The following is a 12,810-nucleotide window of genomic DNA, read 5'->3' as shown; positions in this document are numbered from 1 at the left end:
CATCCATGTATATACTGTGGGGAGAACAAGTAAATTGATAAATTGCAATGTCCATACTGTGAGACGCCCAAGACAGCGCTACAGGGAGACAGGACGGACAGCTGATCGTCCTCGCAGTGGCAGACAACGTGTAACTACACCTGCACAGGATCGGTACATCCGAACATCACACCTGCGGGACAGGTACAGGATGGTAGCAACAACAACTGCATCTGGAGCGGGATCGATTTGGAGGTGGAGGGTCCATCATGGTCTGTGGTGGTGTGTCACAGCATCATCGGACTGAGCTTGTTGTCATTGCAGGCAATCTCAACGCTGTGCGTTACAGGGAAGACATCCTCCTCCCTCATGTGGTACCCTTCCTGCAGGCTCATCCTGACATGACCCTCCAGCATGACAATGCCACCAGCCATACTGCTCGTTCTGTGCGTGATTTCCTGCAAGACAGGAATGTCAGTGTTCTGCCATGGCCAGCGAAGAGCCCGGATCTCAATCCCATTGAGCACGTCTGGGACCCGTTGGATCGGAGGGTGAGGGCTAGGGCCATTCCCCCCCAGAAATGTCCGGGAACTTGCAGGTGCCTTGGTGGAAGAGTGGGGTAACATCTCACAGCAAGAACTGGCAAATCTGGTGCAGTCCATGAGGAGAAGATGCACTGCAGTACTTAATGCAGCTGGTGGCCACACCAGATACTGACTGTTACTTTTGATTTTGACCCCCCCTTTGTTCAGGGACACATTATTCAATTTCTGTTAGTCACATGTCTGTGGAACTTGTTCAGTTAATGTCTCAGTTGTTGAATCTTATGTTCATACAAATATTTACACATGTTCAGTTTGCTGAAAATAAATGCAGTTGACAGTGAGAGGATGTTTCTTTTTTTGCTGAGTTTACATATCTATCTACAGTGGGGAAAAAAAGTATTTAGTCAGCCACCAATTGTGCAAGTTCTCCCACTTAAAAAGATAAGAGAGGCCTGTAATTTTCATCATAGGTACACGTCAACTATGACAGACAAATTGAGATTTTTCCCCCCAGAAAATCACATTGTAGGATTTTTTATGAATTTATTTGCAAATTATGGTGGAAAATAAGTATTTGGTCACCTACAAACAAGCAAGATTTCTGGCTCTCACAGACCTGTAACTTATTCTTTAAGAGGCTCCTCTGTCCTCCACTCGTTACCTGTATTAATGGCACCTGTTTGAACTTGTTATCAGTATAAAAGACACCTGTCCACAACCTCAAACAGTCACACTCCAAACTCCACTATGGCCAAGACCAAAGAGCTGTCAAAGGACACCAGAAACAAAATTGTACATTTACATTTACATTTTAGTCATTTAGCAGACGCTCTTATCCAGAGCGACTTACAGTTAGTGAATCAAACCCACAACCCTGGCGTTGCAAACGCCATGCTCTATCAACTGAGCTACGTCCCTGCCGGCCATTCCCTCCCCTACCCTGGACGACACTGGGCCAATTGTGCGCCGCCCATGAGTCTCCCGGTCGCGGCCGGCTGCGACAGAGCCTGGATTCGAACCAGGATCTCTAGTGGCACAGTTAGCACTGCGATGCAGTGCCTTAGACCACTGCGCCACTCAATCTTCAATAGATAAGCAGCTTGGTTTGAAGAAATCAACTGTGGGAGCAATTATTAGGAAATGGAAGACATACAAGACCACTGATAATCTCCCTCGATCTGGGGCTCCACGCAAGATCTCACCCAGTGGGGTCAAAATGATCACAAGAACGGTGAGCAAAAATCCCAGAACCACACGGGGGGACCTAGTGAATGACCTGCAGAGAGCTGGGACCAAAGTAACAAAGCCTACCATCAGTAACACACTACGCCGCCAGGGACTCAAATCCTGCAGTGCAAGACGTGTCCCCTGCTTAAGCCAGTACATGTCCAGGCCCGTCTGAAGTTTGCTAGAGTGCATTTGGATGATCCAGAAGAGGATTGGGAGAATGTCATATGGTCAGATGAAACCAAAATAGAACTTTTTGGTAAAAACTCAACTCGTCGTGTTTGGAGGACAAAGAATGCTGAGTTGCATCCAAAGAACACCATACCTACTGTGAAGCATGGGGGTGGAAACATCATGCTTTGGGGCTGTTTTTTCTGCAAAGGGACCAGGGACGACTGATCCGTGTAAAGGAAAGAATGAATGGGGCCATGTATCGTGAGATTTTGAGTGAAAACTTCCTTCCATCAGCAAGGGCATTGAAGATGAAACGTGGCTGGGTCTTTCGGCATGACAATGATCCCAAACACACCGCCCGGGCAACGAAGGAGTGGCTTCGTAAGAAGCATTTCAAGGTCCTGGAGTGGCCTAGCCAGTCTCCAGATCTCAACCCAATAGAAAATCTTTGGAGGGAGTTGAAAGTCCGTGTTGCCCAGCGACAGCCCCAAAACATCACTGCTCTAGGAGATCTGCATGGAGGAATGGGCCAAAATACCAGCAACAGTGTGTGAAAACCTTGTGAAGACTTACAGAAAACGTTTGACCTGTGTCATTGCCAACAAAGGGTATATAACAAAGTATTGAGAAACTTTTGTTATTGACCAAATACTTATTTTCCACCATAATTTGCAAATAAATTCATTAAAAGTCCTACAATGTGATTTTCTGGATTTTTTCCCCTCATTTTGTCTGTCATAGTTGACGTGTACCTATGATGAAAATTACAGGCCTCTCTCATCTTTTTAAGTGGGAGAACTTACACAATTGGTGGCTGACTAAATACTTTTCCCCCCCACTGTATATATATCCACAGTGTCTCTCACCCTTTCCCCCACTGTATCTATCTATCTATATATACACTCATACTATACACATACACACAGAGAGAAATGCCATCCACAGTGTCTCTCACCCTTTCCCCCACTGTATCTATCTATCTATATATACACTCATACTATACACATACACACAGAGAGAAATGCCATCCACAGTGTCTCTCACCCTTTCCCCCACTGTATCTATCTATCTATATATACACTCATACTATACACATACACACAGAGAGAAATGCCATCCACAGTGTCTCTCACCCTTTCCCCCACTGTATCTATCTATCTATATATACACTCATACTATACACATACACACAGAGAGAAATGCCATCCACAGTGTCTCTCACCCTTTCCCCCACTGGGCATATTTCAGGTCTTTCTCTGCTTTCTCTCCTGCCTTCCTCCTCTGCTCCTCTCGCTCGGTCTCGATATCTCTCCGTTTCCCACTCTTATCTCTGAACACCGTCTCCGCATTACGAGACGCATCTGGAGGAGAGAGACAGAACAGATATACCATTTAGTATTACATCTAGTGAGTGGTGCAGGTACATCAGACTAGCGCTAGCTAACATTACCTAGTGAGTGGAGCAGGTACATCAGACTAGCGCTAGCTAACATTACCTAGTGAGTGGAGCAGGTACATCAGACTAGCGCTAGCTAACACTACCTAGTGAGTGGAGCAGGTACATCAGACTAGCGCTAGCTAACATTACCTAGTGAGTGGAGCAGGTACATCAGACTAGCGCTAGCTAACATTACCTAGTGAGTGGAGCAGGTACATCAGACTAGCGCTAGCTAACACTACCTAGTGAGTGCAGCAGGTACATCAGACTAGCGCTAGCTAACATTACCTAGTGAGTGGAGCAGGTACATCAGACTAGCGCTAGCTAACACTACCTAGTGAGTGGAGCAGGTACATCAGACTAGCGCTAGCTAACACTACCTAGTGAGTGGTGCAGGTACATCAGACTAGCGCTAGCTAACACTACCTAGTGAGTGGAGCAGGTACATCAGACTAGCGCTAGCTAACATTACCTAGTGAGTGGAGCAGGTACATCAGACTAGCGCTAGCTAACACTACCTAGTGAGTGGAGCAGGTACATCAGACTAGCGCTAGCTAACACTACCTAGTGAGTGGTGCAGGTACATCAGACTAGCGCTAGCTAACACTACCTAGTGAGTGGTGCAGGTACATCAGACTAGCGCTAGCTAACAATACCTAGTGAGTGTGTGTATACATATCGATACTTGGGAGTCAAACATTGATATAATGTCGTCCAAAAATAATATCACGATATGTAACTGTATGGATTTTTCCCCCATCACTACTATATACAGTATTATAAACTGGATAGTTAGAACCCTGAATGCTGATTGGCTGAAGTCTGTGGTATATCAGACAATATACCGCAAAATGACTTGTTTACTGTCCTAATTACGTTGGTAACTAGTTTATAACAGCAATAATGCACCTCAAGGGGTTTGTGGTACATGGTGTTGGGTTGTGCCTAACAGCCCTTCATTCTAGTAGCATAGAGGGAGCATTCCTAAAGGAAAGGACATGGAGGGGGCATTCCTAAAGGAAAGGACATGGAGGGGGCATTCCTAAAGGAAAGGACATGGAGGGGGCATTCCTAAAGGAAAGGACATGGAGGGAGCATTCCTAAAGGAAAGGACATGGAGGGGGCATTCCTAAAGGAAAGGACATGGAGGGGGCATTCCTAAAGGAAAGGACATGGAGGGGGCATTCCTAAAGGAAAGGACATGGAGGGGGCATTCCTAAAGGAAAGGACATGGAGGGGGCATTCCTAAAGGAAAGGACATGGAGGGGGCATTCCTAAAGGAAAGGACATGGAGGGGGCATTCCTAAAGGAAAGGACATGGAGGGGGCATTCCTAAAGGAAAGGACATGGAGGGGGCATTCCTAAAGGAAAGGACATGGAGGGGGCATTCCTAAAGGAAAGGACATGGAGGGGGCATTCCTAAAGGAAAGGACATGGAGGGGGCATTCCTAAAGGAAAGGACATGGAGGGGGCATTCCTAAAGGAAAGGACATGGAGGGGGCATTCCTAAAGGAAAGGACATGGAGGGGGCATTCCTAAAGGAAAGGACATGGAGAGGGCATTCCTAAAGGAAAGGACATGGAGGGGGCATTCCTAAAGGAAAGGACATGGAGGGGGCATTCCTAAAGGAAAGGACATGGAGGGAGCATTCCTAAAGGAAAGGACATGGAGGGGGCATTCCTAAAGGAAAGGACATGGAGGGGGCATTCCTAAAGGAAAGGACATGGAGGGGGCATTCCTAAAGGAAAGGACATGGAGGGGGCATTCCTAAAGGAAAGGACATGGAGGGGGCATTCCTAAAGGAAAGGACATGGAGGGGGCATTCCTAAAGGAAAGGACATGGAGGGGGCATTCCTAAAGGAAAGGAGGAGGGAGGGTGTGTTGCACCTTCTAGCGGCTCGTTGATCTTGTCTCTGCGTCGGTTCTCCTGCTGTTCTCTTCTTAGAACCTCCACTGATACCAGTCCTGCTGCGGCCCCTGTCAGCATGCTCCGAGACTAACACACACAGAGGTTAGAATAAGTCAAGCTTCCACTAAACTTCTCTACCTAGCTACAGGGGCGTGTTCAGCAGGATTCAATGTTTCTAAATGTTCAGAAATAAATATGCTATGTAGAACAAACATGCCTCTCTGACATGTAGAATAAGGCTTTCACGTTGGCTCTATTCATGACATTTCTATCTGCAACATTCCACAACGTTTGTCAACTGAACGCAGCCCAATTCTTGAATCTCTGTGCCCCGCCCCTTCAGCTCCCCATGCTCACCTGTGATTGGTCAGGCCTGCGAGGGGGGGAGAGGTCAGCGTCTGAGCCCCTCCCACCTTGGGGTTGCCTCCTGGGCGGCGATTGGTCAGAATCAGAGTTCTGCCCTCCCCGTCGCCTTCTCCTGGGTGGTGATTGGTCAGAATCAGAGGCCCCTCCCATTTGTGGCCTTTTTCTTGGAGGTGATTGATCTGAGTCTGAGCCGGGCCCGTTCTGAGCCCGCCTCCTGGGTGGGGATTGGTCAGACCCTGGAGAGCGCTGGCCAATACGAGCAGACGACGAAGACTTGGCTTTTTTCCTGGACGGAGACGAATCTGAAAAAAAATAAAAAAATAAAATGACTTCAGAACTTAACACCAGGAGCTTCATCAAATAACTACAGCCCACCCTGTAGAGTAGGGATGTATTGATTAGGAACCAAAAGAACCAAACAGAATGAAACGGGGAGGGACTCACCAGAATTTGTCCAATAGGAACTTGTTTCATCAGAAAACAATTTCCATTTGGAGTAAACGGTTTCCGTTGCAAAACTGTTTGCTACTAAATGAATACACCCCAGGGTTATAGAGTTTTTTTTGGGGAATGGATGGAAACCTGGACTGTATTCAATAGTCGCACACTGTAGCAAAACTTTTTGCAACAGAAACCGTTTACTCCAAACGGAGAAAAAAAAATTCAGCTAAAATGTGTTTCTATTGGACAAATTCAGGTAGGTCCCTCCCAGTTTCGTTTCGCTTCAGTTTGGTTCCAAGTGAACGAACTGCAAAAATCTCTGAAGCTGGAGACTCTTATCTCTCTCACTAACTTTAAGCATCAGTTGTCAGAGCAGCTTACCGATCACTGCACCTGTACACAGCCCATCTGAAATTAGCCCACCCAACTACCTCATCCCCATATTGTTATTTATTTTGCTATTTTGCACCCCAGTAGCTCTATTTGCACATCATCTTCTGCACATCTATCACTCCAGTGTTAATACTAAATTGTAATTATTTTGCACTATGGCCTATTTATTGCCTTACCTCCATAACTTACATTTGCACACACTGTATATATATTTTCTGTTGTATTTTTGACTTTGTTTTGTTTACCCCATATGTAACTCTGTGTTGTTGTTTTTATCGCACTGCTTTGCTTTATCTTGGCCAGGTCGCAGTTGTAAATGAGAACTTGTTCTCAACTGGCTTACCTGGTTAAATAAAGGTCAAATAAAATAAAATACACCTCTGAACTTGTCCAATAAGAACACCGATTTCAGGGTCAGAGGTTAGGGGTCAGGTCTCACCACTGCTGTGTGTCCTGTGGGGGGGTTGGGATGAGGAGGAGGGAGGAACGCTAGGCTTCAGTCTTCGAAGAGACGCATCGGGGGATTCCTGACCAATCCTCCTTGGCGGAGAGACGTCCGGCGAATCATGACGCTGCTTTCTGAGTGACAGGGGCTCTGGCGAATCACGTTGCGTCTTTTTGAACGACAGGGGCTCTGGTGAATCGTGTCGAACTCTCTGTTCCTCCTCCTCTGGGACTTCTTCATCAGCTGAGCAGAGAATCAATATTAGCACACACACCATGCAGCTGACAACACCTGAACGCACACACCCCTCCGCTGCTGTCTGTCTCACCTCCCATCACTCTCCATTTGTTGCTGGTCCTGAAGGCTTCCAGGCGTTTGATCTCATCTGGACGCTCGTCTATCACCTCAGCAACCTGACACACACAGCCACACAATACAGAGCGAGCGAGACAGGTGAGTAGATCAGAGCACTAGCTAGCCACTCTAAAGTGATGTTTTTGGTAAAGGTCACCCCAACTGAAAGTGACGGTAAAGTCAGCTAGTTATGTAGCTACTTAGCCAGTTAGCGTGTTGTAGCATTATTTACCACTGGCGCCTCCTCCTCTTCCTCCTCTTCGTTCTCCTTCTCCTCGCCGGTCAGCTGTTTCCAATCCACGTCGTCATCTACTATCTTCATCCTGCTCAGAGCGAGTAACAGAGGGGTTAGAAACTACTGCCAAATAACAAGTTAACACGTATATGCTAGCCAGCTAGTTAACTAGCTACTGGAGTTCGCCAACAGAGAGGTCAGAAACTACAGCGAAACAACGACCAGTTAACAGTTTGTTATGCTAACTAGCTAGCCAGCTAACGTTATCACAGTGTGGTAGGGCTAGCAGGCTAACGTTAGCTATCTGCCGGACTCTTTAACTCCATATTCCCCCGGTGTTTTCACCCCTACTCACCCCTTTCCTGTAGCTTTAATGCATCTCTTTTTAGCCTTCTTCTCCCTTGACTTCTTGGCGTCTCCATCTGCAGATAAATAACGTTTCAGATACTCGGCTTTGGAGAGAGACGCTGCTTTACTTTCGTTCGTGGACGCGGCCATTTTGAAAACAGTCCACCTGCGGTTCGGAACGGAGAGCACCGAGGGACAAACAGTGCAATGAACGTCACGAAATGCCGCGTTATCTATTTTGTTTTGTCAATGAAGAGTAGACTTCATAAATGTATACTATTTATCTCTTTCTCTCACATCAAAGGTCGGTCCCAGAAATACTATCAGATATGATTTAACTTTATGAAAGTCGATCTGTAATAAATAGCCTATTTTATCTCTACAGTCAAGTGTTCATCATAAAGACATCAGATAATCCTAATTTACAAAGATAAAACAAAGGAAAAGCAAGTAAGAACCTAGGAAAGTAAATGAAGGAATAGGCCTATCAGTGTTATAAGTATTGAATTATTTAAATTGGTTTCCTCCCATCAGATGCCTGTGCTGTGAGCTCACACTGCCCAAACAAACACAGCACACAGACTCCTCTCTCTGTCTGACGATAACAGAAAGGTGGCACAGACTCCTCTCTCTGTCTGACGATAACAGAAAGGTGGCACAGACTCCTCTCTCTGTCTGACAATAACAGAAAGGTGGCACAGACTCCTCTCTCTGTCTGACAATAACAGAAAGGTGGCACAGACTCCTCTCTCTGTCTGACGATAACAGAAAGGTGGCACAGACTCCTCTCTCTGTCTGACGATAACAGAAAGGTGGCACAGACTCCTCTCTCTGTCTGATGATAACAGAAAGGTGGCACAGACTCCTCTCTCTGTCTGACAATAACAGAAAGGTGGCACAGACTCCTCTCTCTGTCTGATGATAACAGAAAGGTGGCACAGACTCCTCTCTCTGTCTGACAATAACAGAAAGGTGGCACAGACTCCTCTCTCTGTCTGACGATAACAGAAAGGTGGCACAGACTCCTCTCTCTGTCTGACGATAACAGAAAGGTGGCACAGACTCCTCTCTCTGTCTGACGATAACAGAAAGGTGGCACAGACTCCTCTCTCTGTCTGACGATAACAGAAAGGTGGCACAGACTCCTCTCTCTGTCTGACGATAACAGAAAGGTGGCACAGACTCCTCTCTGTCTGACGATAACAGAAAGGTGGCACAGACTCCTCTCTCTGTCTGACGATAACAGAAAGGTGGCACAGACTCCTCTCTCTGTCTGACGATAACAGAAAGGTGGCACAGACTCCTCTCTCTGTCTGACGATAACAGAAAGGTGGCACAGACTCCTCTCTGTCTGACGATAACAGAAAGGTGGCACAGACTCCTCTCTCTGTCTGACGATAACAGAAAGGTGGCACAGACTCCTCTCTGTCTGACGATAACAGAAAGGTGGCACAGACTCCTCTCTCTGTCTGACGATAACAGAAAGGTGGCACAGACTCCTCTCTCTGTCTGACGATAACAGAAAGGTGGCACAGACTCCTCTCTCTGTCTGACGATAACAGAAAGGTGGCACAGACTCCTCTCTCTGTCTGACGATAACAGAAAGGTGGCACAGACTCCTCTCTCTGTCTGACGATAACAGAAAGGTGGCACAGACTCCTCTCTGTCTGACGATAACAGAAAGGTGGCACAGACTCCTCTCTGTCTGACGATAACAGAAAGGTGGCACAGACTCCTCTCTCTGTCTGACGATAACAGAAAGGTGGCACAGACTCCTCTCTCTGTCTGACGATAACAGAAAGGTGGCACAGACTCCTCTCTCTGTCTGACGATAACAGAAAGGTGGCACAGACTCCTCTCTCTGTCTGATGATAACAGAAAGGTGGCACGGGTGAGAGATAACAGAAAGGTGGCACAGACTCCTCTCTCTGTCTGACGATAACAGAAAGGTGGCACAGACTCCTCTCTGTCTGACGATAACAGAAAGGTGGCACAGACTCCTCTCTCTGTCTGACGATAACAGAAAGGTGGCACAGACTCCTCTCTCTGTCTGACGATAACAGAAAGGTGGCACAGACTCCTCTCTCTGTCTGACGATAACAGAAAGGTGGCACAGACTCCTCTCTCTGTCTGACGATAACAGAAAGGTGGCACAGACTCCTCTCTCTGTCTGATGATAACAGAAAGGTGGCACAGCCCTCTCTGTGAGAGATAACAGAAAGGTGGCACAGACTCCTCTCTCTGTCTGACGATAACAGAAAGGTGGCACAGACTCCTCTCTCTGTCTGACGATAACAGAAAGGTGGCACAGACTCCTCTCTCTGTCTGACGATAACAGAAAGGTGGCACAGACTCCTCTCTCTGTCTGATGATAACAGAAAGGTGGCACGGGTGAGAGATAACAGAAAGGTGGCACAGACTCCTCTCTCTGTCTGACGATAACAGAAAGGTGGCACAGACTCCTCTCTCTGTCTGACGATAACAGAAAGGTGGCACAGACTCCTCTCTCTGTCTGACGATAACAGAAAGGTGGCACAGACTCCTCTCTGTCTGACGATAACAGAAAGGTGGCACAGACTCCTCTCTCTGTCTGACGATAACAGAAAGGTGGCACAGACTCCTCTCTCTGTCTAACAGTACCCAGGCTAGGGGAGGGGAGGAAGGAGTGCACCAACAGACTGGTACCCAGGCTAGGGGAGGGGAGGAAGGAGAACAGACTGGTACCCAGGCTAGGGGAGGGGAGGAAGGAGAACAGACTGGTACCCAGGCTAGGGGAGGGGAGGAAGGAGTGCACCAACAGACTGGTACCCAGGCTAGGGGAGGGGAGGAAGGATTTTAGAGATTACATTTGGCTGAATTTTAATCTCAGCAACTCAGAACCAAATCTTGTGAGCACACTGGCAGCCCAGCCCCCTCAGTCACTTTAAGTTTTTGGAAAAAAAATCTGAAAAACACTGAATTTTCACTTATTTGAATCATTATGCATGTTTTCTCTGTGCAGGCTACTAAAATGAGAGATCGAAGGGGACCACTGCTTCTAAAATGAGTCTCTCTGGAGAGAGAGAGGAGGGGACCACTGCCTTTAAAATGAGTCTCTCTGGAGAGAGAGAGGACCGGACCACTGCCTCTAAAATGAGTCTCTCTGGAGAGAGAGAGGAGGGGACCACTGCCTCTAAAATGAGTCTCTCTGGAGAGAGAGAGGAGGGGGGGTGAGGGGTGTAGTAAAGGCCCGGTGCAATATTTTTCTTCCATTAATTAATATATTTATTTTATTGTGATTTTTCAGCTGCAGCACACTTAGCCCCTTTACTTCCCATGGCGATGCCTCCAGCAGTGTGACATGTTTAAAGAAAATAGGTTTTACATTAGTACTGTGTTTGCCAATGATTGTTTACCATTGTACATTGAATCAAGTTATTCAGCTCTTCATTGCTATTGATACTACGTAATGCCACAAATTGTAAATAAACGAATTAGACAGAAGTTACACTTCCTGTGTTTGTCAGGCTCCATCAGGAGAGACCAGCCTCCCCTGTACCCAGCTGCCTGTCCATGTGTTTATCTAACAGGTCCCATCAGGAGAGACCAGCCTCCCCCTGTACCCAGCTGTCTGTCCATGTGTTTATCTAACAGGTCCCATCAGGAGAGACCAGCCTCCCCCTGTACCCAGCTGCCTGTCCATGTGTTTATCTAACAGGTCCCATCAGGAGAGACCAGCCTCCCCTGTACCCAGCTGCCTGTCCATGTGTTTATCTAACAGGTCCCATCAGGAGAGACCAGCCTCCCCTGTACCCAGCTGCCTGTCCATGTGTTTACACTGTTAGATAACAGAAAGGTGGCACAGACTCCTCTCTCTGTCTGACGATAACAGAAAGGTGGCACAGACTCCTCTCTCTGTCTGACGATAACAGAAAGGTGGCACAGACTCCTCTCTCTGTCTGACGATAACAGAAAGGTGGCACGGGTGAGAGAGAAGCAGTGTGTGTCCAGTCTGTTGTTATCATTATAAATAAACTAAGTCATGTGAGGATGCCAGGGTGGTATCAACCATGCTATCTGGACAAACCTGGTTCAACCAGAGAACAACAATGTCATGAAAATATGTTTCATCATGAAACAATGCTATCTGGGTTCAAATAGTTTTTTTTTCTTTAAAATACTTTGAATACTGAGCAATTATTGAGTTAGCCTGGATGCATGAAATCCAGTACTATTTTATGCTCTAACATTCCACTATTTGTACTCTGTGTCATATGCCAATCATAACACATTACAAGGAATGGCAAGGAGTGGAATGATAACACAAAACAGACTGGTACCCAGGCTAGGGGAGGGGAGGAAGGAGTGCACCAACAGACTGGTACCCAGTCTGGGAGGAAGGAGTGCACCAACAGACTGGTACCAGGCTAGGGGGAGGATGAGTGCACCAACAGACTGTCCCTGGCTAGGGAGGGAGGAAGGAGTGCACCAACAGACTGGTACCCAGGCTAGGGGAGGGGAGGAAGGAGTGCACCAACAGACTGGTACCCAGGCTAGGGGAGGGGAGGAAGGAGAACAGACTGGTACCCAGGCTAGGGGAGGGGAGGAAGGAGAACAGACTGGTACCCAGGCTAGGGGAGGGGAGGAAGGAGTGCACCAACAGACTGGTACCCAGGCTAGGGGAGGGGAGGAAGGATTTTAGAGATTACATTTGGCTGAATTTTAATCTCAGCAACTCAGAACCAAATCTTGTGAGCACACTGGCAGCCCAGCCCCCTCAGTCACTTTAAGTTTTTGGAAAAAAAATCTGAAAAACACTGAATTTTCACTTATTTGAATCATTATGCATGTTTTCTCTGTGCAGGCTACTAAAATGAGAGATCGAAGGGGACCACTGCTTCTAAAATGAGTCTCTCTGGAGAGAGAGAGAGGGGACCACTGCCTTTAAAATGAGTCTCTCTGGAGAGAGAGAGAGGA

The 12,810-nt window shown here is 47.1% G+C and overlaps 1 protein-coding gene across 1 annotated transcript in view; it reads right to left on the bottom strand.

The window, feature by feature from the left end:
- bud13 (BUD13 homolog) overlaps nt 1–8,041 on the bottom strand; it is a 9,720-nt gene extending 1,679 nt beyond the window's left edge. The window contains exons 1-7 of the mRNA XM_045213508.1: nt 7,862–8,041; nt 7,504–7,594; nt 7,246–7,330; nt 6,912–7,160; nt 5,630–5,940; nt 5,251–5,359; nt 3,148–3,286 (exon numbers count right to left, since the gene is read on the bottom strand). Coding sequence (XP_045069443.1) covers nt 3,148–3,286; nt 5,251–5,359; nt 5,630–5,940; nt 6,912–7,160; nt 7,246–7,330; nt 7,504–7,594; nt 7,862–8,004 — 1,127 coding nt within the window. The 5' untranslated portion in view covers nt 8,005–8,041. The remainder of the gene's footprint in view (nt 1–3,147; nt 3,287–5,250; nt 5,360–5,629; nt 5,941–6,911; nt 7,161–7,245; nt 7,331–7,503; nt 7,595–7,861) is intronic.
- Between the last annotated feature and the right edge of the window lie 4,769 nt (nt 8,042–12,810).

The sequence above is a fragment of the Coregonus clupeaformis genome, unplaced genomic scaffold (genome assembly GCF_020615455.1).
Source record: "Coregonus clupeaformis isolate EN_2021a unplaced genomic scaffold, ASM2061545v1 scaf0117, whole genome shotgun sequence".
NCBI lineage: Eukaryota > Metazoa > Chordata > Actinopteri > Salmoniformes > Salmonidae > Coregonus > Coregonus clupeaformis.
This window is presented reverse-complemented; position numbering and strand designations above follow the sequence as displayed.